This window comes from Falco biarmicus, chromosome 13 (genome assembly GCF_023638135.1).
Source record: "Falco biarmicus isolate bFalBia1 chromosome 13, bFalBia1.pri, whole genome shotgun sequence".
NCBI lineage: Eukaryota > Metazoa > Chordata > Aves > Falconiformes > Falconidae > Falco > Falco biarmicus.
This window is the reverse complement of record NC_079300.1, coordinates 26508871-26535987: the sequence shown is the minus strand read 5'-3', so window position 1 is coordinate 26535987 and position 27117 is coordinate 26508871. Positions and strand designations below refer to the sequence as shown.

At 47.8% G+C, this 27117-nt stretch overlaps 2 protein-coding genes across 3 annotated transcripts; both read left to right on the top strand.

The window, feature by feature from the left end:
* The first annotated feature begins 4394 nt into the window (after nt 1–4394).
* On the top strand, nt 4395–13049 carry LOC130158117 (vitamin K-dependent protein C-like). Its single transcript, XM_056358535.1, has 9 exons — nt 4395–4539; nt 4882–4962; nt 5362–5522; nt 6494–6518; nt 7070–7180; nt 7860–8000; nt 8349–8458; nt 9440–9557; nt 12378–13049. The coding sequence occupies exons 2-9, from the start codon at nt 4899–4901 to the stop codon at nt 12944–12946; spliced, it is 1299 nt and encodes a 432-aa protein (XP_056214510.1). The 5' UTR covers nt 4395–4539; nt 4882–4898; the 3' UTR covers nt 12947–13049.
* Nucleotides 13050–14955: 1906 nt separating this feature from the next.
* LOC130158116 (coagulation factor IX-like) lies at nt 14956–25055 on the top strand. Of its 2 annotated transcripts, none has more exons than XM_056358534.1 (9): nt 14956–14971; nt 15563–15742; nt 17545–17705; nt 18581–18605; nt 18732–18845; nt 20061–20195; nt 21353–21966; nt 23134–23251; nt 24284–25055. In XM_056358534.1, exons 2-9 carry the CDS (start codon nt 15664–15666, stop codon nt 24859–24861), a joined length of 1824 nt encoding a protein of 607 aa, XP_056214509.1. In that variant the 5' UTR covers nt 14956–14971; nt 15563–15663; the 3' UTR covers nt 24862–25055. The 2 variants fall into 2 exon arrangements, with proteins under 2 accessions (XP_056214509.1, XP_056214508.1); XM_056358533.1 differs by lacking the exon at nt 14956–14971 and adding an exon at nt 14978–15055.
* The last annotated feature ends 2062 nt before the right edge of the window (nt 25056–27117 follow it).

Here is a 27117-nt window from a genome sequence, read left to right as displayed (position 1 = left end):
TGGCTTTATCCTGAGTTGCATCAGAAGTTCAGAGCTGTTCCTTAGAGAGGAGTGACGTCGTAAATGTGATTGTTGTAGATTAGTTTTGTAGCATTTCTTCATCTTGGCTTAATTGGCACGGAGTAGAAGACATTATGTAGTTTATTAGCTATATCTCTGCAGTGAACAAAGTAAGAAATGTTTTAAACACGGTGGTTCTGCTGCTGCTCATCCTGATCATAGCTCCACTGTCTGCAAACCCACAGCTGGATGGGCAGACGCTCAGAAACTCAGCAGGGTACTTGTTAGTTACCTCCATGTGCTTGTAGAGCTCTCCTCAGGTGGTACAGTGTGACCACGTCTTCCTGGTGGTGTTGGTGCAGTGCCATGATGAGAGGGGAACAGCTGTTTCTCTACTCCGCTTGGGCTGCTGTGCGTTCGGTTTGTTGCAGGAAATATATATGCTAGCTGGAATAAGTGAAAGTGCACTTACAAAAATGTGGGAGAAAAGAATTTTCTCATGAAATGTTGAAATTAACTGCCATAAAATGAGACCTGTAAACTTGAAACTAAAAGACTGGGGAGACGTTTGAATGAGCAGATAGTGATGAGCTTTCTCTTCCATCTGTACAGATTGATGTGTTCATAAGATGCTGACAAGAAACTTCCGGTAGATAAACTGAGGGGATGGTCAGAGAGAGCCATAGTACTGCTGCAAAGTAAATGGAAAGTAACTTATAATGCCCGCGAGTATTTTCTATGTGAAAAAGACCTTTGTATTTGATAGTTAAGTGTGGAGAGAATAGTTTGTGTGACGGGAATGTAAGAAACGGTAGTAATGTTATATACTGTTGCAAGATGAAAATGGTAAAATTGATCATTAAAATGTTAGTTACCTAGAGCAGTAACAAGGAGAAAAGAAAAATGGTTGCATTAGCTCACACACGCACCAACCCTGAGTGTCAGGCCCTGCATTAAGTAGTACTACAGAAAACACGCAAAAAAGAAGCAGCAGAGAGACAGAAGATACGCCCACGCTGATACAGGTAATTAATTTTTATCTTCTTTTTATTTATGTGGCAGAAGCCAATAGCAAGAAACTCTCGGCTCCTCTTGTTGTGTCATTACTAGGATGTCAGACCACCTGCTCAGGGCTGCCACCCCCTTGGTTTTATCGATAACTACTTGACAGATCTTGGGAGGAAGGTGTGCTGTAAAGATCTTGAAGTACCAATGGTTTGTTGTTGTTTTTTCTTAATGTATTATGCTGCTGTTTCCCTTGTCCTAAGTGGCGTTGGGTTAGGGTATTTATGTGTTTGGGTTTTTTAGTGTAGTGTAAACGATGAGTTGGGAAGTGGAGGAGATCTGCTCCCACTGCACGGGCAGCAGTGGGAACACCTGTAGGAAGCAGCTCGGTCCTCCCGTGCCTGTGGAACAGCCTCAGAGCCACGTGCCCGGCTGCGATGAGTAACTGTGCACCCACCTGCTGGGCCCTGAGCAGCTCCGCATGTTTAATTCTCACGTGAGCAGGACGAAAAGGTTCTGAGACGGTGGGAAGTGACTTTTCGTGGTAGTAGCAGCTAAAAGATACACATCAGTTCTCTAGCAACTTCTGCCGCGGGAGTTCCATTATTTGCTGGCTCACCAGACACCCTGGGAAGCATTGCATCTCTGCCTTCACCAGAAGGGAAGAGCTGGGGCACTTGGCACTATGACCTAAAGGACACCCTGCTCCTGTTGGCTTCAGGGTAAAAGTGCCGGTCAGTTGTGGCCTTTGGTGTTCCCTGGGGGGCGCGGGGCAGGGGGCGGCCTCAGGCCTCCTGCCAGGCCAGTGCCAGGCTGCGGGCAGGCCGTGGCAGCAGCGCAGAGCAGCTCCCTTTGCTCCCGGGCCGCGGGCCGGACCCCCCGCAGCACCCCCGCAGCCTGCCGAGGACAGGCCCGTGGGCTCCCCACGGAGCGGTGGGTCTGCTGGCCTGGCAGCTCTGCGGGCTGTGCAAAGCCTGGGCCTCCAAGGCCCTTTTCTCTGAAGAAGCAGCAGCTCGAGGAGACAGATCTTTCAGCTTGGTTTCCTAGGGAAGCGAGGGCGGCCTGGCTTGTCTGGTGCTGTGTGTCAGTCAGCCCGTCTTTCCCCTCTGAACGCCTGTCTGGAGTTACAGTCTCCTTGCAGATGGTTCAGGGGCCGGATGATTCACAGAACATTGCAAGGCTTGGAAGAAATCAGTACCCAGGATGAGGGGGGGACCTTGGCAGCGCTCTGGCAGGGAGAGGCTCCGCTGTGCCTGTAGGCAGGAGGCGTAGTGCTTTTACTGCTCTGGGAGTTATTCAAATTCGTTATAAATTAAAAGGTGTTAAGGTGCAGTAGGAAGAACTGATGGATGCAACACAAGACTGATGGCTGAAGGGCTGTGATTTTGAGACCTTGTGGCTTTGCTGTCTTAGTTCCCCTGTCTATCAAAATTTACATCTAATTTATTTAATTTATGGAAATTCACATTTTAAATTAAAATTTCAACTTGGAAAAATGCGAGAGGAGTGATTCGGCACTCTTGGCTAAGAAGCTAAAGGCTGAGAAGACATTTGAAAGTGTTCCAGAAGCTTTCTTGTAGAAGATGCAAACCCAAAGCATTTGGCTTTTTTTATCCACAGGGGAAACAAGAAGAGCGAAGTGTGCAGCCTGGTGTGCTCTTCCCCTTCAGGCTGCAAGGGCAGGTATCTTTAAGCTGGGAAATTTGAAAGATCCGTGGTACTTTCTTACTTCAGGGAGGTGATTTCTTTGATTTTTAATGCCTGTTCATAACACACTGCGAATCTGTACTCTCTGCAGTGTTAATTAAAGTTATCTGGAGCCTCTTTTTTCTCCTCTTTACTCTCTTCTAGCCCTTCTCAGAAAAAACATTATTCTTTTAATGAAGGGGGAACTAGAAAGTAGCGAGCCCAGCACTGTGACTGTTGGATTGAAATGGTTTCCTGGCATGCAAAACCAGGCAGATCTTGAAGCATCCTGGAGCAGCTTCTCTTCAGCCCCCTGCACCTGGAGTTTTATTCTTACCTCAGAGCCCAAATGCTGGCTTTTAAAATACATATTTCTGCACTGTAGTAGCAAGAGAAGTGGGAAAGCAGGACTATGAAGCTCCCAGAACACAAGGAATGATGAAGAATTAAATTCAGTCTTTCTGAGTATCAGTGTATCAGTACAGGTTTAAAAAAAAAAAAAAAAAAAAGTTTTTTAGGAGGCTGACACATTGGTGTTGATGTGTGTGTCCTGAATGGCCATCCTATACCAAGTCATAGAAACAAAAGCGTATTCAAAACCATGTATGCATGTGGTAGCAAACCACACTTTCTAGATAGCCAGGTCAGCTACAAATATTATGAGTAATATGTGGAATATATGGTACTACATTTCTTTCTTTTTAGTTTTCCTATTTTGTGGTTCCTGCCTTCAGGTATGTTTCATAAGCTTTATTTTCAGCGAACATCTGTTATCATTAATCTCAGCTGAAGATGTTTTGCTGAATGGCTGAAGGAGGATAAAGAATCCATCAGTAGAGCTTCGCAGTGCACACATCTTCCCCAGCTATGATTTTGGATGCCACAATTTATTATTATTTTTAGCAAAAGCCCCAGATGACTGAACTTTGAAGCCTTCGTTTAAAGAAAACTTGTTTTCAAGAAAGTCCATGGCCAAGTTCGTAAGGGAAAAAGGAACAGGTTTATAAGCCATCGGAGCTCTCCTAAACTGTGTCACTGGACGCGTGCTGAGATCCTGGGGAGGCCCACCTTTTCCTGACACCTGCTGGCACCTTCTCCGGTGGAGCCCTGAGGACTCATGGTCACACAGGTAACCTGCATGAAGATGTCGCATGCTCTGCGGCTCACAGAGCTGCCACTGCACAGATGCTTTCAGATAAGGGGGAAGCATTGCTTCCTATCATCGCCAATGCAAGTAAACTTCTGAAAAGGATTGTGGGTTTTGTCTAAAATGTTTCACATTCAAAATTCAATCGATTTGGTGCTGATGAGCTCATCCAGCACACCAAAAGACACAGCATGCTGGTGCAAGCTACTTGCCCTGCCTCCTCGCAGCAGGCAGCTGATGGGCAGGCACTGCCTGCTCCTGGCTGGGAGAGCGGGTGGTTGGGCTGTTCTGTGGTGGAACCTTTGATGAGAAAGTAAAGTCGGAGGGCTCTTTAATTGTCCCTTTTGGGTGATTGCATGTTGTGAAAGTGTGGTAGGATCTCTCAAGAGACCTCAGCACTGAGTGGTTGTGCTTACAGACTAAATACAATCAATTCTACTTGCCAGAAAGTAAAAAGAAAAAAAAAAACCCACAACCAAAAAACGTTTTGAAAAAGGCAGAGTGGATGCCTCAGCTGTTTCACTTCTCTACTGCATGCAGGTAAATTGTGAAGCTCCCTCTAAGCACTGTTTGTTTAATGACTGGAAAGAAAGCACTTCATGTCACTCCAAAGAGTCAATATCTGAAGTTACGGATTAACTAAGTTCCAGCAGAGCTCATGGCGGAAGAATAGATCACGCTGATTCATACTGAATAAAGCAGTAAGTGCTTCAAAAGTATTGTATCCTTTGGGATTTCAAAGTACAGCTTGCTTTAATGAAGCATAAAGCTTGTCAGAAATGCCTGGTGGCGAGGGGAGGATGGCGGGGCAGGCGAGAAGTGTTCTGGGAGAGCTGCTGGTGGCTGAAAGGCAAACCAGCTGCAGGGCCTCATGGACAGTGCTTTGGAGTCAGTCACGGCACCACACAGCATTCAGCGAGGGAGCTGCTCTGGGAAAACCAAGGGAAGGAGCTAGCTGAGCTGCCCGCACACGTCGCCTGCAGCGGGGGGTCGTGCAGCAGCCCCGCAGCGCGCTCCCTTCACACCTGCCTTCTCTGCTCTAGGTGGCTCCTGCTGCAGTATGTGGAAGCTCGTCACTGTAGGGGTGCTGCTGGCCGCCTGCTCTTCACCAGTCTGTACCTCAAGTAAGTTTTCAGAGATACCATTCACCCTTTTCCAGTTGCTACAAGTGTGTTGCTCGCTCCTCTGTCAGTCCCAGGGAGCGAGTTGTTCTGGATTCACTCTGCAATCGTTCCCATTAGAGGGGTTTGAATTCCTCTAGGAGAGGTTGACAGTGCTGGGCCGCGATGTCTGCCTGGTCGCAGCCCTCCTGAGCCCTACAAGCTGCCTGAGCACCCCAAGCAGAGGCTGGGGCTTGCTGCCGCCGCGCAGCACTGACAGCCCCCGGCTTCCAGGGCAGGTGCTCTTGCTGTGCGAGAGACGAGCTGTTGCATTGCTATGTGTCCCTTGGGAAGGTCCACCACCACTTTTCAGCCAGCTCTTTCTTTTTTGCCTGCTTGTGTTTTCACATTTTTTGCTTCCAGTATTTTACAGCAATGAAGATGCAAACCAAGTCCTGAAAATCCAGAAGCGGGCAAACTCTTTCCTGGAGGAACTCAAACCGGGCTCTGTGGAGCGTGAGTGCATGGAAGAGCGGTGTGAATTTGAGGAGGCCAGTGAGATATTTGAAACCAAGGAAGCAACAGTAAGTTGTTCTTGTAAGGATGAATGTGGGACTGAACCATTATCGTTTGTTTTCTTCAAGTATTGCAACCCAGGGCATTGAATCCAGCACTGAACATGCATCTCTCCTGACTCCTAAGGTGTAGGCATGGTATTGAGCATCCTTGCGTTACAGTGGTTGTCTAATTACCTCCTATATGGGCCACAAAACTTGGCTGCTCATGCATGTCCCACCTGACCTAACTGTGGGGTTTAGGTCCCAGCCAGGTAATCCCAGTCCCTGCTTGACCCCACTGGCTGTTCTTGCTGCCACTGGGTTGTCACCAGTCCTTCCAGTCCTTTGCCCTCGGCTGTCCATTCGCCAGCCCTGGCTGCCTCCCACTGTATCTCCCCAGTCTCCCACCTGTGCCTGACGAACCCTTCTCTAACCACTGGGTTCTCTCTCATTTTCCAAACCTTTTATTTTCAATTGGATGCTGCCTGTATTGTCAACATCACCGATTCCTGCCCCTTTCCACACCCGGTTGTTGTGTTGACTTGGACTTTTTCTGACTCTGTTAAGCAGAGTAGGCTTGCCACACGGGATGAACCAGTCCTTGCTGTCCCTCAGACCCCGGTGTGCAGTGGGGTCTGTCTCCACAGTGCCCACGTTGGTCTAACTGGACACAAATGAGTTGTGCGCTCAGCCACACAGGTGACTTGCAGGCAGTAAGTGATAAGAAAACAGCAGCTGTGGGGATTTTGAGGGGTTGTGGTACTGGAGGGTCTGCAGGTTGGGCAGGGGGATCTGTGCTGAGTACAGGCAATAGATGAATGAATGGGTTGGCCAGTTGTATTGGTGTGCAATGCCAGTCACTACACTGTCAAGAAGAATGAGACCAGAGCTGCTGACTGTGGTGCTGTGCTCTGTTGGATGAGACCATGATAGGCTTTAAATCCCTCACTTGTTAAAAGTCTGCTTCTGGCCTTAATGTAAGTTTTGTTTCTCCACAGCGAAATTTTTGGACCAAGTATGTAGGTAAGTAAAAGACTTTCCCAGTCACTTCTCTGTTTCCTCAAGAGTAACTGGTAGTCAGCCTCCCCGCTGCCATGTATCGCATACCCATTCAAACGCTCATTCTCTCCTGTATGGGGTGTGCAGGGAATGTGTTCCTGTTCCATCATACAGCAGCCTTCCCAAAAAACTCGAAGTGCATCTGTGCCTATCATCAGTCGTCTCCCCAGAGCTAAGGCACTGGTCAAAAGTGCTCTCTGATGCTCTAACCCCACCTGACGTGGTCCAAAGAGGAGCCCCAGCCCTGCTCTTCACTCCCACAGCGACCTGCCTCTGCCCTGTCTGCCTCGGGTTTTGCTCTTTCATCCCCTTCTGCCCACTCCGCTCACCCTGCCGCTGCGATTCAGAACCCGAACAAATGCCTTTGCCTCTGGGCTGGCACCACGGAGGTACCACCGTTTGGTGGCAGAAGCCGTGGGTGATGCTTGGCAGTCCGGGGAGGGTCTGTTCCTGTTACTGCTCGGTCTGTGAGCTCTGCGTGGTTCGGGGACTGAGTTTTCTCGCCTCTGTTTCAGATGGAGATCAGTGTGACCCACAGCCTTGTGCCAATGGGATCTGCAAGGACAATATTGGAGAATTTTCCTGCATCTGTAACAAAGGCTGGGAGGGGTTTCTGTGCAATTATGGTAATGCTGCCTTTAATCCACTAAAAAATAACATTCTGTGTGCCAGGGAGCTCTGTGTAATAGGTAGGGGTTGACACTGTTGTCATTGCTCGGTGTACTCGCTCTCTTTACTAATGTCATTTCTCTTTCGCTTCGTGATGTGGTAAAAGGATTATCTGCATTTACCTAAAGCAAAATGAACTTTGTGTTGCCATGGGAGAGGTTTGGAGATCTGAGATATGTTAATTATACAAAAACACTGGAAATAATTCCGTAAACCGGGGGTTTCAGGTACTTTAGAACCATCAGCACAGGAATTATGGTAGGGGAAAAACAACCCACTGCAAATATTTGATTGTCTTTACTGTGACAGTTTCTTCCTTGGACAAAAGCTGGATAGTGTGTTTAGGGATGAGCACATATGTCATGTGGCATCAATACTTGGCACTCAATGACAGTGAATTTTCTGTTCTCCAGTCTACCCGCCCTGACAGTAATCTGTTTTCTCCACCTCCCCCCTGCCTTATTCTGGACCAGGGTCTGTTTGCTGTCTCAGGGCTGAGTGCCCACAACTGTCATCCCAAACCCGTTGCCAGCTGTTGCTCGCTGGAATTACGATGTCATTTTGCCACTTTACCTTCCTGTGACCCTGTGGCTTTCCAGCTTCTCATGTCTCTCTTGCTGTTCGTGTTTTCCGCAGAGGTCAAATACACCAACTGTTCTGTCGATAATGGAGGATGTGAACATTTCTGCAGGGATGACCCTGCCAACCGGTGCCGCTCGTGCAGATGTGCCTCTGGCTATCAGCTGAAGGATGACCATACCAACTGCAAGCCTGTAGGTAAGAGGAGGGTGTTCGTAGTGCAGGTTTGACAGAGGATTATTCAGATATGAAGTAAGAGAATGTTATGGGAGAATTGTCTGCAGTGCGCTCTTCAAAACATCCATTCCATGCAGAGTAATGCTGTGCCTGCGTTTCCCAGTTCCATGTGCACTTTACAGCCTTTAACCTGTGTTTGCCTCCTGGAGACATACAGGGGGATCAGGAAACTGCCTCCTCTGCCGAGTGCTGAGGGACTTCCATGAAGCCACTGAGCAGTATCGCCTAGGACGGAGGGAATGCTTTAGAAAGAGGTTTTGTATTGGGTGACCTGGTCTTTGCTAGTTAACTTCTCTGCATCTCCTGTAGTGGAGTTCCCCTGTGGAAGAGTGAAAATGGACTACGTTGAACCCAAAGTAGGATTCAATATTCGGCTCATTGAGGGAAAAGCAGGAAGAAGGGGAGGCAGCCCTTGGCAGGTAAGGAGAAGAATGTTTTTTCACCACAAATAGTTCAGGCTTTTCCCAAACTATTTTTTTCTGTGTGCCTGGCTGCTCCACAAAGGCTCCTGTGTACTAATGGTGGTGCCACGTGAAGCTAAGATTCCCTTAGCTTCTTCAAAAGCAACCCAAAAGTTGGAGTAACAGGGAAAAATGGTTTATTATCTGTTAGGACTCTTGACCTTGTCACTGTTGCCAGGTTTTTACCTTACCTTGCTGCCAGCAATGTCAAGAGAGAGGGTAGTGGTGACACTTACTGACTCTGTTGCTCCATCCAGGGAAAGGCCGCTCGATCCCTGCGATGCATGCTCCTGGTGCTTGATGTGTGCTCCTGCTGCTGTAACAGCCTTTTGGTGGGAGCACGAGCTAATCGTCTCCCCCTCTCCGCATGGATCGGTGCTTATAAGCCTCAGCTGTCATAAACTCAGTTTAGCAGATGTAATCAGCAAAATACACCATAGCTTTACAGAGCAGACTGGGACATGGCAGAGAGAGGGGAGACGGTGCAGAGCTTATGGTGGGACTAGCGAATGCATGGAATGAGGACCTGGTTCTTTTTGACATTAAAGGCCGTGTTACACCATAGTGTGAGTTGCAGCCTGAGATGACACACTGTCTCTGGCGTGCCACGGACACAAGAATAATCCCCTCCTTTGAGCTCTGTGTTTCAAAGCTTTCAAGTACCAAAGTGCTTCTTTACAGTGACTAGCATCATCCCATGCTGATTTGGATGAAGCCAGCCCTCATGCAAGAAGAATATTCAAAACTTTCTTGCAGGTGTCCCACAGAGTGCTTTTGTCCCAGTGTAGAGCTTTGCCTTCAATGCTTTGGTGCTTGATGCACCTGGGTGTTTTGCAACCAGAGGGAAGAATGTGTACAATGTTTTGGAGCCGTGCTCCATGCAGTGTCAGACCTCCCTCTCTCTCTCTCTTTTTTTTGTTTTGTTGTTGTTTATTTCAGATTATGCTGCAAAATAGCAAAGGGAGATTTCTGTGTGGGGGTGTTCTCATCCATCCATCTTGGGTCCTAACAGCGGCACACTGCACTGAGGCAGAAGAGGGGCTCAAAGTAAGACTTGGTATGGAAAAAAAAGTCTGTCCCTGCGTTTTTTAAATATAACTGTTTCATTCCCAAGGTTTATAATCTCAGGAGAAAGCCTAGCAGTTTATGAAGACAAAAGACCTTCTTGGTTGTAGGAATAGGTTGTCTAGGAAGTATTTAATATGCACCTTAGCACAAAACAAAAAAGTTTAGTAAAAATATGATGTCGTTTGAGCCCTAAACCCTAGAGATGTTTAGTGAGATATGTGGAACAGAGTTTTGAATGGAGACATGGTGGGGGGCAGGTGTGCACTCCCTGGCAGTGGCAGAGATGTTCATGCTGAGCCTACAGATCTGATCCTCGACGTGCCTCTGCCAGGCTGGGACACCCAGCACTGCTCCGGACTTGTCCCACTGCAGCTCTCTGCTTGCCATCCAGGGGGGCAAAACTGGAGGGGAAGCTCAGGCTGGGTTTGCACTCAGGAGCCTGGGGGGTCATCTTGTAGCAGGACTGACGTGGCCTTTTCATGACTGAAATGAAGAGTCAGGTCTCAGAGTAGCTGAAGTTTTGGAAGATGGATTTGAGAACAACTGAATTTTCCTGTTTGTGGCTCTTGTTCCTGCATCTCCAGCTTAAGAGCATCCAGAAGTGTGTTCAGCGATCCAAGAAAACAGAGCAGACGGGTGAATGTAAGGATCCCATTCAAAATACTGTGTGTCCCTTCAGAGAACGTCTCACACTTTCTTGTTTATGTAGATCTTCATAGCTAATGTTATTCTGCCAGCAGCAAGATTATGATGCTTCTTATTGCATAGAAGGAACCAGATGCATTTCACCCAGCCTCTGGGTTCAGTACCTCCAGGTGTGGATAGAACTCCTGGAATTTTAAACTCTTGGGGTGGGTGACTGAACTGAGAAAGGAGGTATCGGTGACCAGAAGTCAAAAAGGTCTTCTGGGCTGGGGGAGCTGTTGGTGCCATAGCACTGATGCAAAAGCTCTCACCTGCTTGTTCGTGGCTGGCTGGGTGCAGAGCGTTCGTAGCCGTGCTTGCGTGCGGGGCATGTGACGCCTAGCAGAAAGTGTGCTCCTGCACAGCTGAACTGCCTTCCTCGGAGGGGATCTGACGGTGTTCGAGTCCAGAGTTACTTCTGAGGCCTAAACCAGAGTTTTGTATCTGTGAAGACAGGAATAACCCCCCGCCCATACCTGCCAGTCAGCCCCCGCTGCAGCGGCTGCAGAGTGGGTAGCAAGGAAACCTGCTCCAGGGTGCCACAGACACAGCGCCTCAAAGAAGAGGGGTCAGGATAGAAGAAAAGAAAAAAGAGATTTTTGAGTGGTGGCTTGATAAATGCAAGTCCTTCAGGCTCTGGTACTACTTAATACAGGTGCCAATCAGAGCAATTCCAGCCGTCTGCTGTGGCCACATATGGGATGTCCATCGGCTGTCTGCAGCAGAGCAAGGGGAGACACTCAGAAATAATTGGTCTGGAAGTCCAAGATCCAAAGCTAGAATTAAAGAGTCTTTTGAGAATCTATTTCTGGAATGACTGTGGATCATAAAACCCCTACGCTTTGGAGACATTGACTCCTTACAGAAAAAAACCCAAAAAACCAGACCCAAAGAGCTGCAGTACCTCATGGACAGGCTGGAGCAGAGGGGAGTTACGCTGGAGCAAGTGACTTCAGAAGACCTCGGTCACGCAGGGTCAGAGTAACTTGGCTGTAGGGCTTGTATCTGCGGGGATTCAAATAAAACTGAAAGAAGGCACAATTTAGCTGGGGGGGGGGACGACGGGACAGGGCCAAATTTGCAAGATGTGTGAAGCACACATCTGAAAAGGTGGTGATGAAGAGCAACTTGAGGTCACCTGCAGTGAAGCCAAGCTGCCGTGGGCACACGCCGCGTGGGCAGGGGGCAGCCTGTCCCGCAGGCCTGCCTGCAGCTCGCGTGTGCACCGTGCGCAGCTCTCGGCAGAAGTTTTGTCAAGCACCTACTGAAGGAGGCCCGGATCTGGAGCTTAAATTAACCGACTGCACCTTCAGAAACGTGGCAGCCACCACTAACGACTCGTGGGGCGCTGCCTCTCCAGCCTTGCAGGGAGAGCTGCCCCGCTCGCTTTTCCCACCATATCACAACTTGTTCTCGCCTTTCTGGCCCTTTCCAGCTTTTCCTGCTTACTGTTCCATAACTGCTGGGCCCACAAAGTAGCTGTCATCATGCAGCTCAAATAACAACCGAGAAGTTTTAAGTAGTCAAAAATTCCTTAAAATACAGATGCGAGATTTCAGAAGGGATTAGCCTTGCCGTCAGTCATCTGGATCTTGTAAATCCTGGAGTTCAGTCGTCCAGGCCCTGGTTGTGCCGCACAAAGCTCCCACGCCATTGTGCATGTCTTGCTGCACTGTGTGCTTGCTCGCCCTGCTTTTACCGCGGACTCCAAGCAGGTTGTTCTCCCCCCGAGGAGCCCTCCCGTTGCACAAGCCAGCTGTAACGGGAACACCGCAGGGCGCCTCCGTTTCTCACCCGATGGCCGTAGCTGTTGGGTGCGAACTCATTGAGTGCTGTGTGTGTTCCTGATTCAGGTGATTATGGACATTTTACAGATTTGTCCATTAGTTATTACTAATATTGTTAGTAATGAATTACATTACAAAAGTAATGAATTACAGTAGGACATTAGGAGTCCATCAGCTCCAGTAAGAGCACTGTTAACCTATAACAGAAAATGAACAAATGTCTGTATTAAGAGGGAATTAACAACGTGACGTACAGCCCAAAATCAATCCAGGTGCTTTGGTGTTCAAGATGAAGGAAGGCTCCGCAGCATCTGTCATCTTCTTGTTTGCTCTTCCAGGTAAATACCACCGTCTCCGTACCGAGGAAGATGAGCAAACCATTTGGGTTGATAAATGCGTGACCCACGAAAATTACACCAAGGAGACCTCCGATAACGACATAGCCATGCTGCACCTGGCCGAGCCCGTGCTGTATAACAAATACGCGCTCCCCATCTGCCTTCCCACCCGCGAGCTGGCGGAACAGGAGCTGATGAGAAGCGGGAACCAGATGGTGGTAACTGGCTGGGGCAGCACGAGCGATGTTAAAAACAATTATTCGACTTTCCTCAGTTACATTCAGATCCCCATGGTTGCCCGGAATGAGTGTGCCCGGGCGATGAGTTTTGCCATCTCGGACAACATGCTGTGCGCTGGGAGCTTAGAGGACAAACAGGATTCCTGCAGCGGGGACAGCGGAGGCCCTATGATCACTAAATATAAGGACACTTGGTTTTTGGTAGGACTTGTGAGCTGGGGCGAAGGCTGTGGGAGAAAGGAGAAATTTGGGGTCTACACCAAAGTTAGTCAGTACCTTGAGTGGATCCAGCAGCACATAGATAAGATGTCAGCATCTTGGAAGGGTTGATCGTGATCCCGAGAGTCTGGAATATTATGGCTAAGTGCTAGTGGCAGTACGCGGTGTAATGTACTGTCAGATCTTCAGTATTAAATATTGAGTATGTGTTAAACTTGTGTGCTGTTTTCCTTGGTATCTGGGGGGCGGGGGGGGTTACTTGGTTGTTTTTCTTTTTTACATTGGTTAGTTTCCAGGTTATGTTGTTTATTTGTAGCATGGTTCTACCTAGACCTTACAGGCAAGAAATGATAACCAGTTCAGCTGAGAGGCAGTACGGCATTGCAGAAAATAAGGTAGTCGGTGGTCAGACGACTCAATCTGTGCAAAATGACGGAATTGGTTGGGGTGGGGGGCAGGAGGGGACAGAGAAAAGTGTTTCATCAGTCACCGTAGTGATACAGTTCTGTCATTTCTGCTTTACTCTTAACGTATTATCCACAGTAGCTGTTTTGGTTTGCTCTGAACTTGGACAATTCTTCTTCAACACCGTGAAATCTTAATACCATCCCTGCGTCCACTCATCGCACCTTGCTCCAGTGCTCACAGATGAAGTTGATCCAGCAGGTCACTACAACTGCTCCCTATTTTCTATTCTTTGCACACTCAATGCCTGATTTTAACACCACTACCACCACCCCAACCTTTCTTAAAAGTCAGCAGGCATTCTGTGTTTTATTCTGGTTATTAAGGTCTAATTAGCAAGCTAAGCAAACACTTGTTCATTCCTATTCTAGTGAATGCAGTCAGCTGTGGGCTATATTAGCATTGCTAATACTTCCTGATAAATGTGTGTGTATGTCTGATCTGTATCTGTATGCATGTGTGTATATCAGTAAATAAATTAGAGATAGATAGCACCAGTAAGTTCATAGGAAGCATTAATAGTCAAAATGAAGTTTAATATCACAATTTATACTTGTTTTTATTCTTAGCACTTAAGCCTGCTAAACAGAATTAATCTTGTAGAAAAAAGCCCACTAACCCTGCCATAGTGATGCATGTTTCCAGCATCTCAATCGGGATTTGGACCCATTTTTGGATCAGTGAAGAACTTCAGTCTGCTCTTGCGATGAGATTGTTAAATGGAAAACACCTTGGGTACAACAAAATCATATTAGGATTTGTAAGAAATTTCATATGGTGTCAACAGAGAGGTGTAACACCTCTTAAACGTGTGGACTTAGTCTTGCTGACTTACAGGCTGCTTACCCGCTTATTAAGCAAGCGCTGAGGTTAATTCAGGCGTTGCAGACGAAGCAGGGTAAGGGCTTCATGTTGGGGGTGAGCTAAGACTGACAAGTACTGTCAGCTCGCTCTGTGTCGCCTGCTGTCGCTGCTCTTTTTCTCTTTTGTTCCCCCCTGCCCTCCTTTTTTCTTTGGGACTGGATTTAAGGAGCAAGGAATGTGGAAGAACACCACTTCGGACAGCAGCCTTCCAACGAGGGCCTGCCCCAAGGATACGTGCTTCTGAAACGGCTGGCATTGCTGGTCGTTGAATTCCCAGGAAAAAACAGTGGTGTGTTTCAAAGCCAGTAAAACATGGGTCTAATTAAAGGCAGAAATCATAATGTCAGTGCACGGCTGTGACTGCTGCAGGGCACTGTCTGCCTTCCCGCAGGTGGCTGCGATGAGTCCTCCTGCACAGCCACAGCTCTGCACGTTTCAACCGACATTTGCAGAGCAGCTCGTGAATTTTGCCAATCGGTTGGTCTTACCGACTGAAAGATGATGGAGTGTCAGAAATCTTCTTTTAGACATTCCAGATTTTCCTGACAATTTGTCACAAAGAAGTGGCTATTACTGTTGGAAGATGTTTTTAAGGATTTTTTTTTTTAAATATACACGTGTGTGTATATGTGTGGAAACAGACACATGGGTTTTATTCCTCTTTTGGATTTCACGTGTTTCATAGAATCCAGAAGGTTGTCTTTCCTCTGTCAATATTTGTGACTGGTTAATGATCAACCCCTTGACCTCATGGCTGTTCCTGGGGTACATCCAAACCTCTCAAACCTAAAAAAATAAAAGAAAAAAGTGAGTATTAGTGCATGGTTCCGTGTAAAGTGAACACATTCTGCATCCTGTGTTTTTTGGAAAAATTATACAGGTAGCAAAGAGGTATGTGCTGTCGGATCCTGGTAAAATATTTAGCCTGGGAAGGTAATATGAAGAAATACAGATTTCTGCCTTTTAACCGTTACTGCCAGGTAAGCGGTGGATGTTCCCCAGTGGGGTTTGCGCAGATGGTCTTACTTGACAAGATCCTCAGTGACTGCACAGCGGCTGCTCCGTTACCCGTGCGCGGCTCAGCGCCCAGCCTGGGATCCTGTGCGCCCCGAGGCTGCCGCTGGGACTGGCTCCTGCTCAGCCAGGGCCGGATCCACGCCTCCCAGGGTCACCACAGCTTTTTATATTATTTCTGTGGGCTTCGGGTCAGACCTGCACCGCGTGCTGCAGCAGGTTGCGCTCTGCAGGTTGCCTTGCAGACGGGATCCCTGCTGCAGCGTGCGGCACCCGTGTGGCTCGGGCAAACGGCTGACATCAGAGCAAAATGAACCAGGTGGAATTTGCTTTCTTAGCCCCTTCTGTCGCCGTCTTGCTTCTACTTCTTCGTCATTTTTGCAGACTAATTCACCTTTGGCTTTGTGGCAATATACCCATTACATCCCTCTTTTCCCTCGGAAAGGAAGCAGCAGGAGGTCAGAGCGTTCCGGGTGCTCGCTGACATGGAGAGCAATTCCTCACTCCTGACGTTTCTCCTACTGATGTGCTCCATCAGCAGCAGCTGTCCATTTCCATATTCAGGTAGGTACTTCTGAATTACAGCTTTAACTTAATTGTCTTATTGTGGCAATCTTGGTATTTAAACTGAGACCATGTTCCTCTCCTGAAGACAAAGTCCTGTGGGTTCAAGAAGCACTTCTCGAAGTGCACGAGAAAAAAAATGGAATATTCATATATGGTTTTCCAAGAGAAATCAGCCCTTCTTAGCTTTCAGCTTAGACCCTGTCCTGTTGAAAAGTATTCTGCTTGTGACACTGAACCCAAAACTTGAATTATTTTTGTATGGCAAAGTTTTCCAATTTGGGAAGCTAAAATTAGGCTCTTTGAACATGTGTTCTCAGGCCTCATGTTGATTTTTCTACAACAACTATGCAAGGTTTGGAAATGGCTTCCAAGAGCTTTAGAACAGGCAGGAGCTTGGGAATCACTGTGGCTGTCCTTGCAGGGGAGGAAGAGCAGAAATAGAAGTGGTACCTGCAAACCAGAGGGCTTTGCAGCAGGCGTACGTTTGCAACCCCTGTGCGGGGTACCTACTCACAATAGGTAAATCCTTTAAAGGTGACCCCAGAACTCAAGGGGTGGTGAAGGGCTGTGTCACTGATGAAGTGAAAGGCATTTTCCCTGTTACCAGGCAGCAGGATCTGTCCAAAGATTTTCTCAGCCAAGCGTTGTTCTTCTACTCTGTGGGCTCCTTCTAACTGCCTAGAAATGAAGCAGTTTGGTATTATTCTAGAATTTCAGTCATGGCTAATGGACACCGATCCTGCACCTGCAAAGAAATGTGTGTCTTTATGGTCCATCTCCAGAACTGGATTCTTTGTCAGAGGGTTTTGACTTGTGTAGGACACTGAGTCATGGTTAGGGAGAGAGAGCAGTGGGTAAGTCAGCTGCTGTGTGAAGTTCAGTGAGCTTTGCCGGGATTACGCACCGAGCTTTCTTCTTAGGATGCTTCTTGGCAGCAGGTTTCCAATCTGTCAGATGGCTTTTGGATATAGGGCCAGGCTTCTGCAGATTGAACACAACGGCAAAGCCCTCCATCTTCTCTGAACAGCGATGGCACGTGGTATCAGCACATCCAGGAGGGCTGAGCGGGCCCTCATTTTCCTTGGGAGCATCCTGGCTGGAAAGCCCTGGGAGCACAGCGCTTCAGCTGGAGGTGCCAGAGCAAAGACTTGCTGTGGCGCAGCAAGGGGGTGTGTGGGGAGGACCCTCCTGCCACATCCCTTCTGGCCACTCCTCCCCTCATTTACTGGCAGCAATAGCTTTTAAGACATTGCGGGAGGAGGGGAAATAGCGAAGCAAAGTTGAGATGAGCTAAACAATAAGTACAGAACTGACACTTTATATATGTCTTCCAGTGACAGAGCAGTGCCTGTCCTGTTGTGGACCTGGGAACCACTGGGTCTCCATCACTGAGTATCTGACTAAGCTGGCACCAAATACAAACCAAACCCCTCTCACCTTGCTTTCCACATGCACACACGGCCAGGCAGCTAACAGCTGGGGATCGGCGTGGTTAGGCAGGAAAATACCACCCGCTTCCAAAGAAACAGCTGCGGTACTCTGGAATAAAAATTAATTTCTGCACTAACCTGAAAGTCTTGGTAGCGGGGCTTTTGATCCACTAACAGAAAGCTTAAATTACTGGTGTCTTTTGTTGGAACATAGACTAATTTTATTTTCCTTTGGGCTGTTTACATAGATTCTCGCTGCCCTTCTTTATATTGTTTGCTCAACTGAAAGAATGCGTGGCTGTGACTGGAACGATGCCCCTTTGTTGTCTTCCAGTATCAACCGTTCCTTTTTTTTTTTGTTTTCTCTAGTGTTTTTGAGAAAAGACGAAGCACACGAGGTGCTGAAAGTCCATAAACGTGCTAACTATTTTCTGGAAGAGATTCGTCCAGGGAACTTGGAGAGAGAATGCAGTGAGGAAAAGTGTTCGTTTGAGGAGGCTAAGGAGATCTTCCATTCGCAGGAGAAAACGGTGAGACGCTTTATTTTGGGAAAAGTAGAGGAAATTAATGGTGAGCTAGTGTGGCTCTGACATGTGCCTATGGGTTCTGCAGCTCTAGTCAGGATGGGTCACTCACAGCACCTGTGAGATTTCGCTTTCTGACCAGGTGCTCAGTTCATTATGTAAACGTTAAACACAATTCCTTAAAAGTATCCAAACCCTATTTCTCAGAGAGCCTCAATCCAGCAACATGGTGCTGACATTTTCAGAGGCCACTTGCTTGATCAGACCCCTCCAAATGCAGAGGGGGAGCACATGGTTCCCAGGGCTCAACAGTGTCCCCCCGGGGAAGCAGGGCCCTGGGCATCCCCCCCGGGAGGCACGTGGGCATCCCCCGGGGAGGCAGGGCCGTGGGCATCCCCCTGGGCACCCTGTGCAGAGGCAGGAGCCTGAGCTGCCCTGTTGAACAGAGGTGCCCAAGTTCTCCTGTACCCAGCCCGCGCTGCTGAGGCGACGTCTTCCTTAGCAGGTGGAGCAGCGCGGTAGAAATGGCTCTTTGCAGTGAAGCAGCTGGTGCTGAGGACTGTTGGCACTGACACAGGGTGGCGTGGGGCGGGGGTGTCACTTGAAGCTCCTAGGCTGATGCCACAGACCTTTTCCTGGCTGGAGCGTTTATGGATCTAAGCTTTCAGACTAATCTTTGTCCCACCAACACCCAGTTTCTGTGCTCTGTGGCTGGTCTCTGACCCAAGGGAAACCAAGCTGCTGCGTGGTGATCAGATCTGCTCAGACAATCCTAATCAAAGTGTTCATTTACATGCGCTGTTAAAAAAAAGTTTTCTATCTTCAGTACCCAATATGGCCACTGATTAACTGTTTCCTTCATTTGTGATTTCTTCTTGCAGATGGAGTTTTGGTTTAATTACAAAGGTAGGTAAAAAAGGAAATTTTTAAAAAGGCATTTCTTGTGGCCCTTCTGGGTACGAAGTGTGGCAGTTCAAAGCCAGGCTTCTCTGAACTCCTGCTGTTACACTGTGCCTTGTTTCTTCTTCCTAGGTTTAAATCCGTGTAGCACAAACCCCTGTAACAATGGTGGAGTCTGCAAAATAAGACACTACAATTACTTCTGCATCTGCCCCCCAAAATTTGGAGGAGACAACTGTGAAAGAGGTGAGTACGGGAGCAGACACACCGACATCCCTGTCAGGGGAGGATTAAGGCTGGAATTTGCTCCTCGGATATTTGAGTGGAACCTCTGCACGGGCTTCTCGCTGAGGTTGTGGGTGGTGACCTCACCTGTCTGATACAGAACTGGCCGGTTGTTTAAGATTCTTACGTTAGATCAGTCCTTGCATTAAAAAACTTCTTGCGTGGCGCATTGGGGCACGGCCACCCTGGGGAGGGGACCCAGGTGTGAGCGCGGCGCTGCAGTGGGGCAGGGAGGGCAGCACCACCCCCTGCCATGCAGAAGCTGAGTTGTGGGTTCCTGCACTCAGCTGTGCAAATCCTGAGGGAGACACCTGGCAGCCTCCCATCCCCCCCCCCAGGAAAGGATGGGGTCACTCCAGGGTGATAACAAGTCTCCTGCACTGCGGATTTTGTGTGGTGAGGTCCTATTCTCTTTTTAATTTTGTTGAGTAAATGCATCAAACAAATTAACCAGAGCTTCGAGCAAACAAAAAAATCAATTACGTTGTAATATATGAATGATGAAAGATTAATTAGAAAAGCTGCCTAATTCTTACCAGATTTTTGGTCCTCTGAAGTACCGTATCCAGTTTGCAAGTGACCGGGGTGTGAAATTACAGCAAAAGTCAAACTGACATGGGAACTGTGAATCATAAGTATTTTTTTTTCCCCAAGCGCTTTTGTCAACCTTTTCTTTTTACAGTGAAGCAATTAAACATGATTTTTTTTTTTGTTTCTTTGTTTGTTAATATAACAATGATATAAAAACTTCAGTCAATTCCTAGCAGACTTGGCCCCCGCCAGAATGCCTGGTACTTTACATCTGTTGTGATAGAAAAGGTGTGCAGACAGATGAAAAATGGATGCATTTTGGGGTGTTTGCTCTTCCAGGCATTTTCTTGTCCCTGCTCTCCGGGCAGAAAGGCCTGGAGCCCAGCTGTGGCCTCAAGGCAAAGCTGGCAAAGAAGAACATGGTAGAACCACGACAGACATAGGCAACGTGGTTGCTTTGCTGCAAATTTGCATGGTTTTCTGGAACTGGAAGAGGTGGTTCCTTCTGTTTCCCTGCAAGATTTCAGTAGATTTTTTTCCCTCCTTTCTTCCATATAATAAAGCTAGAATAACAACAAGCTGTGCGCTGCGCCGCGGCCGGCGCGTGGCAATAACCGCGTTCTTCCCTGTGCATTCCCATCCCAGAGAAGCTGGAATGCTGGTACAAGAACGGAGGGTGCTGGCAGTACTGCAGGGAGAGCAGCAGCGCCTTGCAGGTGGCGTGTTCCTGCGCCAAGGATTACACCCTGCACGAGGACGGGAAGAGATGCACGCAGGCAGGTAAAGCACAGTCCGCTCGGCTCTGGCTCGGGGGAAGAGCACGTTCGCGGGCACCGGCTTTTCCTCGTCGCGGGCTGCAGAAGAGCTACGCAGGCTGTAGCTACTGCGGCTTGCGCTTCGTGTGTGAAAACGATCCTTTTTTATTATTATTATAATTATTATTATTATAATTATTACTTCTACTGCTACTACTGTATTATATTATCATCATCATCATTATCGTTATTAAATATATATAATATATATTTTATGTAATGTATAATATATAAGAATACATAAATATAATAAAAATAAATAAAATATATAATGAATAAATAATAATACAATAACGATAATATGTCTATAAAATAAATATAGAATAAATGATAATATTACAACAATATATTTAATTTATATATTTTTATATATAATGCTTTTAAAATTATTTTTTTATATTTTTATTTTTTTAAAATATTTTTATAAATTTATATATTTTTCTATGTAATGCATATGAATGTATGTCATATATATTATATATATTTTATTATAATATATTTAACAACAATAATGATGATAATAATAATGAAAATGATAATGATGATGATAATAATTAATAATAATGGGGTTTTCTTATTCTTATTTATAATGTTTTGTTTATATGGGTTTGAAATGTTAAGGTCCTTCTCCAGGCAGTGTGTCTCTGCCCAGTGCCCCTGTCAGCCCGCGCTGGGTGAAGGAGCAGCACGCGGGGCGGTTCCTGCAAACAGCAGCCCGGGCTTAGGTCAGCCGAGCCGAGTTACGAAGCTGAACCGCAGCGCTGGCAGGCGAGGGGACAGGACGGGCGTCTTTAGAATTGTGTGTTACGGCCCCATCACAAGGGGAGCGCTGGGTGCGGGTCCCCTCCTGAAGGCAGCGCACTGGGCAGTGCTGGGAGCCCCTGGGCTCCGGGAGCCACCAGCCATGGCGGGTGCCTGTGGCTCCGAGCAGGCCCGGCCGCGCCGTGTCCCTCACAATCAGCTCTGCGTGCCTGGGTCAGGGGGTGGCCAAGGTGGAGCCTGACACGGGGGTGTCAAGGGTTTTCCTGGGCTCTTACGGGAGGTTCTCTTGGACTTTTGTGTTGGAGTCTGATACCGTGCGCCCTGAACTCCAGTCCTTGTTTCTGTGTTTCCTCCATCCAGCACCGTTTCCGTGTGGCCTGATCAAAGCCAGGCAGGCTCTGGAGTGGCGGCTGGGGCAGAACAGGCTCCCGAGGGGACTGGGCGAGCACGGGGGTGACATGGCCAAGTGGAATGAGAGCAGAGAGGGCACAGTTAGGCAAACAGAGCTGGTACGAAGTGCTTTTGGGGAAAATGAGACCTTAAAGGATGACTTTGGGCAGAGCATGCACATGGAGGGTGATGCTGGACAAACTGAGGCGGCAGGAGATGTTTCCAGCTGGAACAAGACACTGGTGGACCCTGTGACCCAGAAGTGGCTGGGAGACAGTGCTGCTGGGCAGGAGGGGGGTGTCCCTGAGCACCCCGGGGCAGCGGAGGTGACCAGTGAGCCCCAGGGCCCTGCCTGGCAGAGCACGGCCGTGGCAAGGCAGGGAGAAATGGTGGAAGATGCTGCTGGGTGGAACAGAACGGGGAGCGCCCGCAGCGTGCCCAGTGGGCTCAGCCAGAGCAGCCACGGGGGAAACGTTTCAGACAGGCCTCAGCATGTCCAGCTGACCGTCAGCTCCACTCCAGAGCACCAGGACGCCAGGGTGACGGGAGGAACTCTTTGTCAACGTGGACATTGCCCCTGGCAGGTAATACTTTTCCTCCAGTCTGGCCATAAATGCCACACCTAAATGCTTGCTTTATCGTCACCGGTTCCAGCTGGAGCAGAGATCATCAAGCCATTATAAAGGGGTTTTTTTTCAGGTCTAGAGCAATCCAGCCACGTGTAGCTGCTGCAGGTCTTTTTGATGACGCGTATCTTACGTGCCCCATTTATCATCCCTTCCCCAGCCTCCGTGGATGCGCTTTCCAGATCTCAGCGTAACACTTTCTCTCTTAACTACATCGATCCGATCTTCTCCTGCTCTGTTAGTCAGGTTCCTTGTTTCTGAGTGTTCTCGGTGAAAGCTGTGCTTCTGCCTCCTTTTGGAAGGGCTGGTGGTATTTTTCACAGAAATTTTCTGTGACCAAATGAGACCCTTCCTTAAGACTGGCGGGCTCTTCATACGTGGTACCATAAGGAAGATAAAACTGAGAGGGCTCAAGTGGGAGGGCGAGTGGCATGTGGCAAGTAGGGGAGTCTCCCTGAAGCATTTATGTCTACTCTCTTTTGGGTTGTTTACTCATGGGTTTAGGCTTTTTGTTCTGTGTCTCCTTACCTGTTACTCATTTTCACTTATTTGTATTGTCTCTGTTTTATCAGTGTGCTGTTCTTGTTTACGGGCTTGTGCACAGAAAGTGAACAGACTGATCTAAAAAACCTCAAGATATGTCAGTCTGTTTTATTGCTGTCACAGAAAAAGATTTATCCCATTCCACACATCAGGGTGTATTTTACAGGTGGAAAAAGGGGAGGCTGAACGTGTAGACCAGCACTGCACTCTTCTTTTTTAACCAAAGTGCCAGAGAAACACACCTTGTGTTACTCTTCTTCCCCACCCCCAAAAAATCTGTTAAGCCACATGAAAAATCACCATTGTATTTGTTTCCTTGGAAGAATGCCGGTTACCGTAGCTCTCAGCCTATTTGATTTTGTCAAGCTTAATTCAACATAATACTCTGCTCCAGTGTCACAGATGTGCAATCATTTTATTACTGTTTTAACATCATCTTCTTTGCTTGGTGCACTGTAGCTGTTACTGCCAGAAATGTTATTTTCAAGATCCAGAGCCTGCAACCAACCAGCGAGAAACTGCCAGCACGCATCCATACCTTCCACAACCCAGGGCACACTTTCTTCCTCATTTTTCATACAGGTTTTGATCCGGAATAGTAAAGATATTGGCTTCTGTGGAGGGAGTTTAATCAGCAGTCGCTGGGTGGTCACTGCTGCTCACTGCCTGGATCTCGTCAGGCCCCACCACGTGACCGTAGGTGAGTATAAGTTGTATGTTGTTTATACATACATATATATGTAATCTATATGTATGATATAGGTATCATATCATACACAAGATACCTTAAATCTCTTCTAGATCTCTTGCTTAACATGCGCTTTGCGTTGTACATGAACACAATAAGGTGTGGCTGAGAAACAGCCAGACACGGCTGGCCTGACTCGGGTTGACAGAACGCTGAATTTTCTTTGCAGCACGTTAAGTGCGAAGCGGCTCCAGCTGTACCCTGTGGTTTCAGGGAACCCGGGAGCCCAAGGCACATATTTACCTTTTTCTGTTGCCCATTTTGGCAAACTCATTGAGCGTGGAGACTGGGCACACCTCAGGGTACACCTCCAAAGGAAGGATGCCCGTGGGTCACGGTCTGCTCTCAAGCTGGTTTTGTTTTTTAATCAGCCTTGAGTTCCCTGCTGTGCTGCCTGCAAGTGCCTCAGAGCAGAAAGCCCCCCTCCCTCGTCCTGTGCCACAGCACCGGCAACCACAGCAGGAACTGGAGCCCCTTGCAGCAGGAATGCTGCAATAAACACAGTCACACGCAAGACTTTGTGCTTGAAACCTCCAGAAAAAGAGACATGCTAGAGGAGCAGATGGGATACAGCACTAGGTAACAGGCAGGAAACAATTCTTCGGCCTTATCCATGACTACATCTTAATGCTCATCTACTGTTCCTGAGGGGCAGACCACCACGTCCCATGGAAGCTTTGACAAACTGCTTGAAATGCAGTGGTTACTAAAAGGCATTGACATTATTTATGGTACAGTCCCTGTCGCGGAAGCCATAGTCTCTGTAAGTATCTATTCACCCAGTCAACAACTTTGGTTTGCCCCTAAAGGGCACACCGGCAGGCTCGGTGTGCAGGATCGCACCTGCAGCTTAAGAGATTGTTGTTACAGAGCATCGTTTGTTTGGGTTGCGTCAATTCACTGTCCCTCCTGTGTGACAGGAACAGAAACAGCCTTCTAGGCTCCCTCGGGTCTGCTTAACACGTTAACTTGTCGTGACTGCAGGAGACTTTGACAAATACCGAAGAGAATTCAAAGAGCAGAAGATTGGTGTGGAACGGAGCTGGACGCATCCCCATTACGATTCAAACGACTACAACAGCGACATCGCCTTGTTGTACTTGAGCAGCGAGGTTGTTTTTAACGAGTATGTAATTCCCATCTGCCTTCCAAGCCCCAGCCTGGCCACCCTGCTCTCTGAAGAAGGAAGGATAGGGACGGTAAGCGGGTGGGGTGTCACTCACACCAGAGGCTCGACTCTGCGCTTCCTCATGAAAGTCCAGCTGCCCATCGTGAACATGGAGACCTGCCAGCGGTCAACAGACAGGCTCGTCACCGACAACATGTTCTGCGCAGGTTACCACACGGCCGGTGCAGACGCCTGCAAAGGGGACAGCGGTGGCCCCTTCACGGTGCCTTACCACAACACCTGGTTTCTCCTGGGCATTGTAAGCTGGGGCGAGGGCTGTGCTGAAAGAGGAAAATACGGTGTATACACCAGGGTATCCAACTACATCCCATGGATTAAAGAGGTTGTTGAAAGCGTAGCAGATTCAGAAAACCTTTCCATTAACTTTTTGTAATACCACCCCTTTAAAACCATGAATAATTCTAATAGTGTACCAGTCTAAGACACGGTGCAGTTCCTGTCCTTAATGGTGTCAAATCAAGATTATCTTCAAATAAATGAGTCTTTTTACCATAAATGGTTAAATTGTTCATTCAAGTGCTACTGAGTAAAGTATTTGTGTATAATAAAAGAGCTATTCTGCAAATAACAGAGACAGCTACAACTTTTCTTAATGTAAATTCCTACCAGCTTTAGTTTTAGAGAAAAAAACCCAACCTTTCCATTTCTTGAGCCTATCCCAAAACCCAGGAACTAAAGCTGTGTGAATTAGCTGCTTAGAAAAGGGAGAGCATTTCTGACAGCGTTCTGTCCTCTAGTTATGGAAAGCCACGCTGAACACAGCCCCTGGGCCTTGAAGGTCTGTCACTGAGCACAGCTGTTACTTCAAGTACAATTCACTTCACTAAAATGCAAATGTTTTCTGATAAAAAAAGCCCCAATGTCCATATGGAATTGTGTATTACAAAGCGCACTGGAAAAACTGCCTGAGAGGGAATCCACCCTGCTGCAGCTGGAGAAGCACGTAAGGACTGTAAGGGAGAATTCTGAAAGACAAATTATTATTGGGGGTGTGAGGAGGGGCTGGCCCCTGCGCCTTGGGACAGCCCCACTGCTGGCACAACTCGGCCCCAGCAGCTGGAAAGGAAAGGCCGGGAGATGGGCTACGCGCTCCCACCAGTGGAACTGCAAAACACAGAGCTGCGGAAGGAGCAAACAACACAACTGCTCATTTTCCACGCTTCTTAAGAGAGAACCCCCTTCTTCTTTACTCTGAAGACATCACCACCACCACCCCCCGCCATGTACACAACTTACCTCTCCCAGTTTGTGATGAAAACCAGTAATTCAGACAGGAAACACCTCTGAACACACTTGATGGGGAAAAAGCCAACACACTACCAGAAACAACTTTTCTATCATCCCAGAAGGAAGATCCATCACATGTACGTAGCCATCCCTCCAAGAAGGTGACTTCCCACACATCATAAGCAGCTTCCCACACAACTGCTCAATGCCAAAAATACAAACGAAATAAAATACCGGTGGGCCAGACTAGTATCCCCAAGCCATTACCCCTCCTGCATACCTTTCTCTGACTGCTCACCTTTCTCTGCTGCTGCTTTCTGCTGCAATGAATAGGTACAATCTTTGTGACCCATGGCAAATGTTTTGATTTTGTGACCTTTCTTACAATTCGCTATGATGCTTTCATTTAAAAAAATGAAACATTAAAAAAAAAAAACAACTCAGCACACATTCATGAGTGGTTTTCTTCCTCAGCTTTGTTCAAAGTCCTGTAAAAGTCCATTAACACAATTCCCTGAGAACATGTAGTGTGAGCTATTAATTTTGATGGCAAGAAACTGTATTAGGCCTGCACAAGACCACCAGGGTCAGTACTTGTAAGGAAACATGGTTTTGGATTTAAAAGTAGCCCAGAGTCTCCCATGACTGACTGCAGTACCAAACTACGGAAGTTAGAAGTGGGGGGAAAATACCCATCCTAACCCCCAGCCCTTCAGGGCCAAAGGAACATGGGTAGGAACAGCTTTACGCTGGTGGTTCACTTATTTTCACAGTCGCACCTGCCAATACAGCAGTAAGGAATTCCCTTGTCTTTCAATAAATTCTTGATTAAAAATGGGAGAAAAAAAACCCCAAATCCTTGGAAATCTCAGCATGCTAAAACCCCACACCTGAGGTTGGTTACTGTGCGATAAGCCTACCTGGCAAGAGCAGGTGAAGTCCTAGTAGCAGAATTCCCTTAGCAGGCACCATCCAGCACAGGCAGCCTCCTTCATTTCTTGCTTCAGGCTTGTGCCCAGCACACAGCTTTACTGTGAGTCCCCAGCAGTCTCACAGGAGCATGTTTAAAATGTGACCATCCACGTACTTAACACGCTCTCCATTATCAGTGCCAGCGGATGCCGGAGGTACTTAGCGCCTCTAAGCCAGCCAACACGCAGATCCCTACCCCGAATTCCCAGAATTGCAGAGCACATACGACAGCAAATGGGCTGCGCTCCTCTGGAACGGAGGTGGCTTTCCTACTGAAATCCCGACTGCCAGTTACCCACACAAGGAGCATTCTCTTCTTGTAGGCAAGCTCAGCAGACGGAAGCATTTTCAGAGGTAGAGGTAAAGCAGCAGCAGCACACAATGTCGCTCTGCTGTCTGTCTGTAGCACCAGGGACACAGAACTCGCTAG

What these genes read in the sequence shown, in the direction of transcription:
- LOC130158116 (XM_056358534.1), top strand. Translation starts at nt 15,664, where the DNA reads ATGGAGAGCAATTCCTCACTCCTGACGTTTCTCCTACTGATGTGCTCC. An exon ending in CTGTCCATTTCCATATTCAG is followed by an intron (nt 15,743 to 17,544) that starts GTAGGTACTTCT and finishes TGTTTTCTCTAG; the next exon opens with TGTTTTTGAGAAAAGACGAA. An exon ending in GCCCCACCACGTGACCGTAG is followed by an intron (nt 23,252 to 24,283) that starts GTGAGTATAAGT and finishes TCGTGACTGCAG; the next exon opens with GAGACTTTGACAAATACCGA.
- LOC130158117 (XM_056358535.1), top strand. Translation starts at nt 4,899, where the DNA reads ATGTGGAAGCTCGTCACTGTAGGGGTGCTGCTGGCCGCCTGCTCTTCA. An exon ending in TTCACCAGTCTGTACCTCAA is followed by an intron (nt 4,963 to 5,361) that starts GTAAGTTTTCAG and finishes TTTTGCTTCCAG; the next exon opens with TATTTTACAGCAATGAAGAT. An exon ending in GGGGCTCAAAGTAAGACTTG is followed by an intron (nt 9,558 to 12,377) that starts GTATGGAAAAAA and finishes TTGCTCTTCCAG; the next exon opens with GTAAATACCACCGTCTCCGT.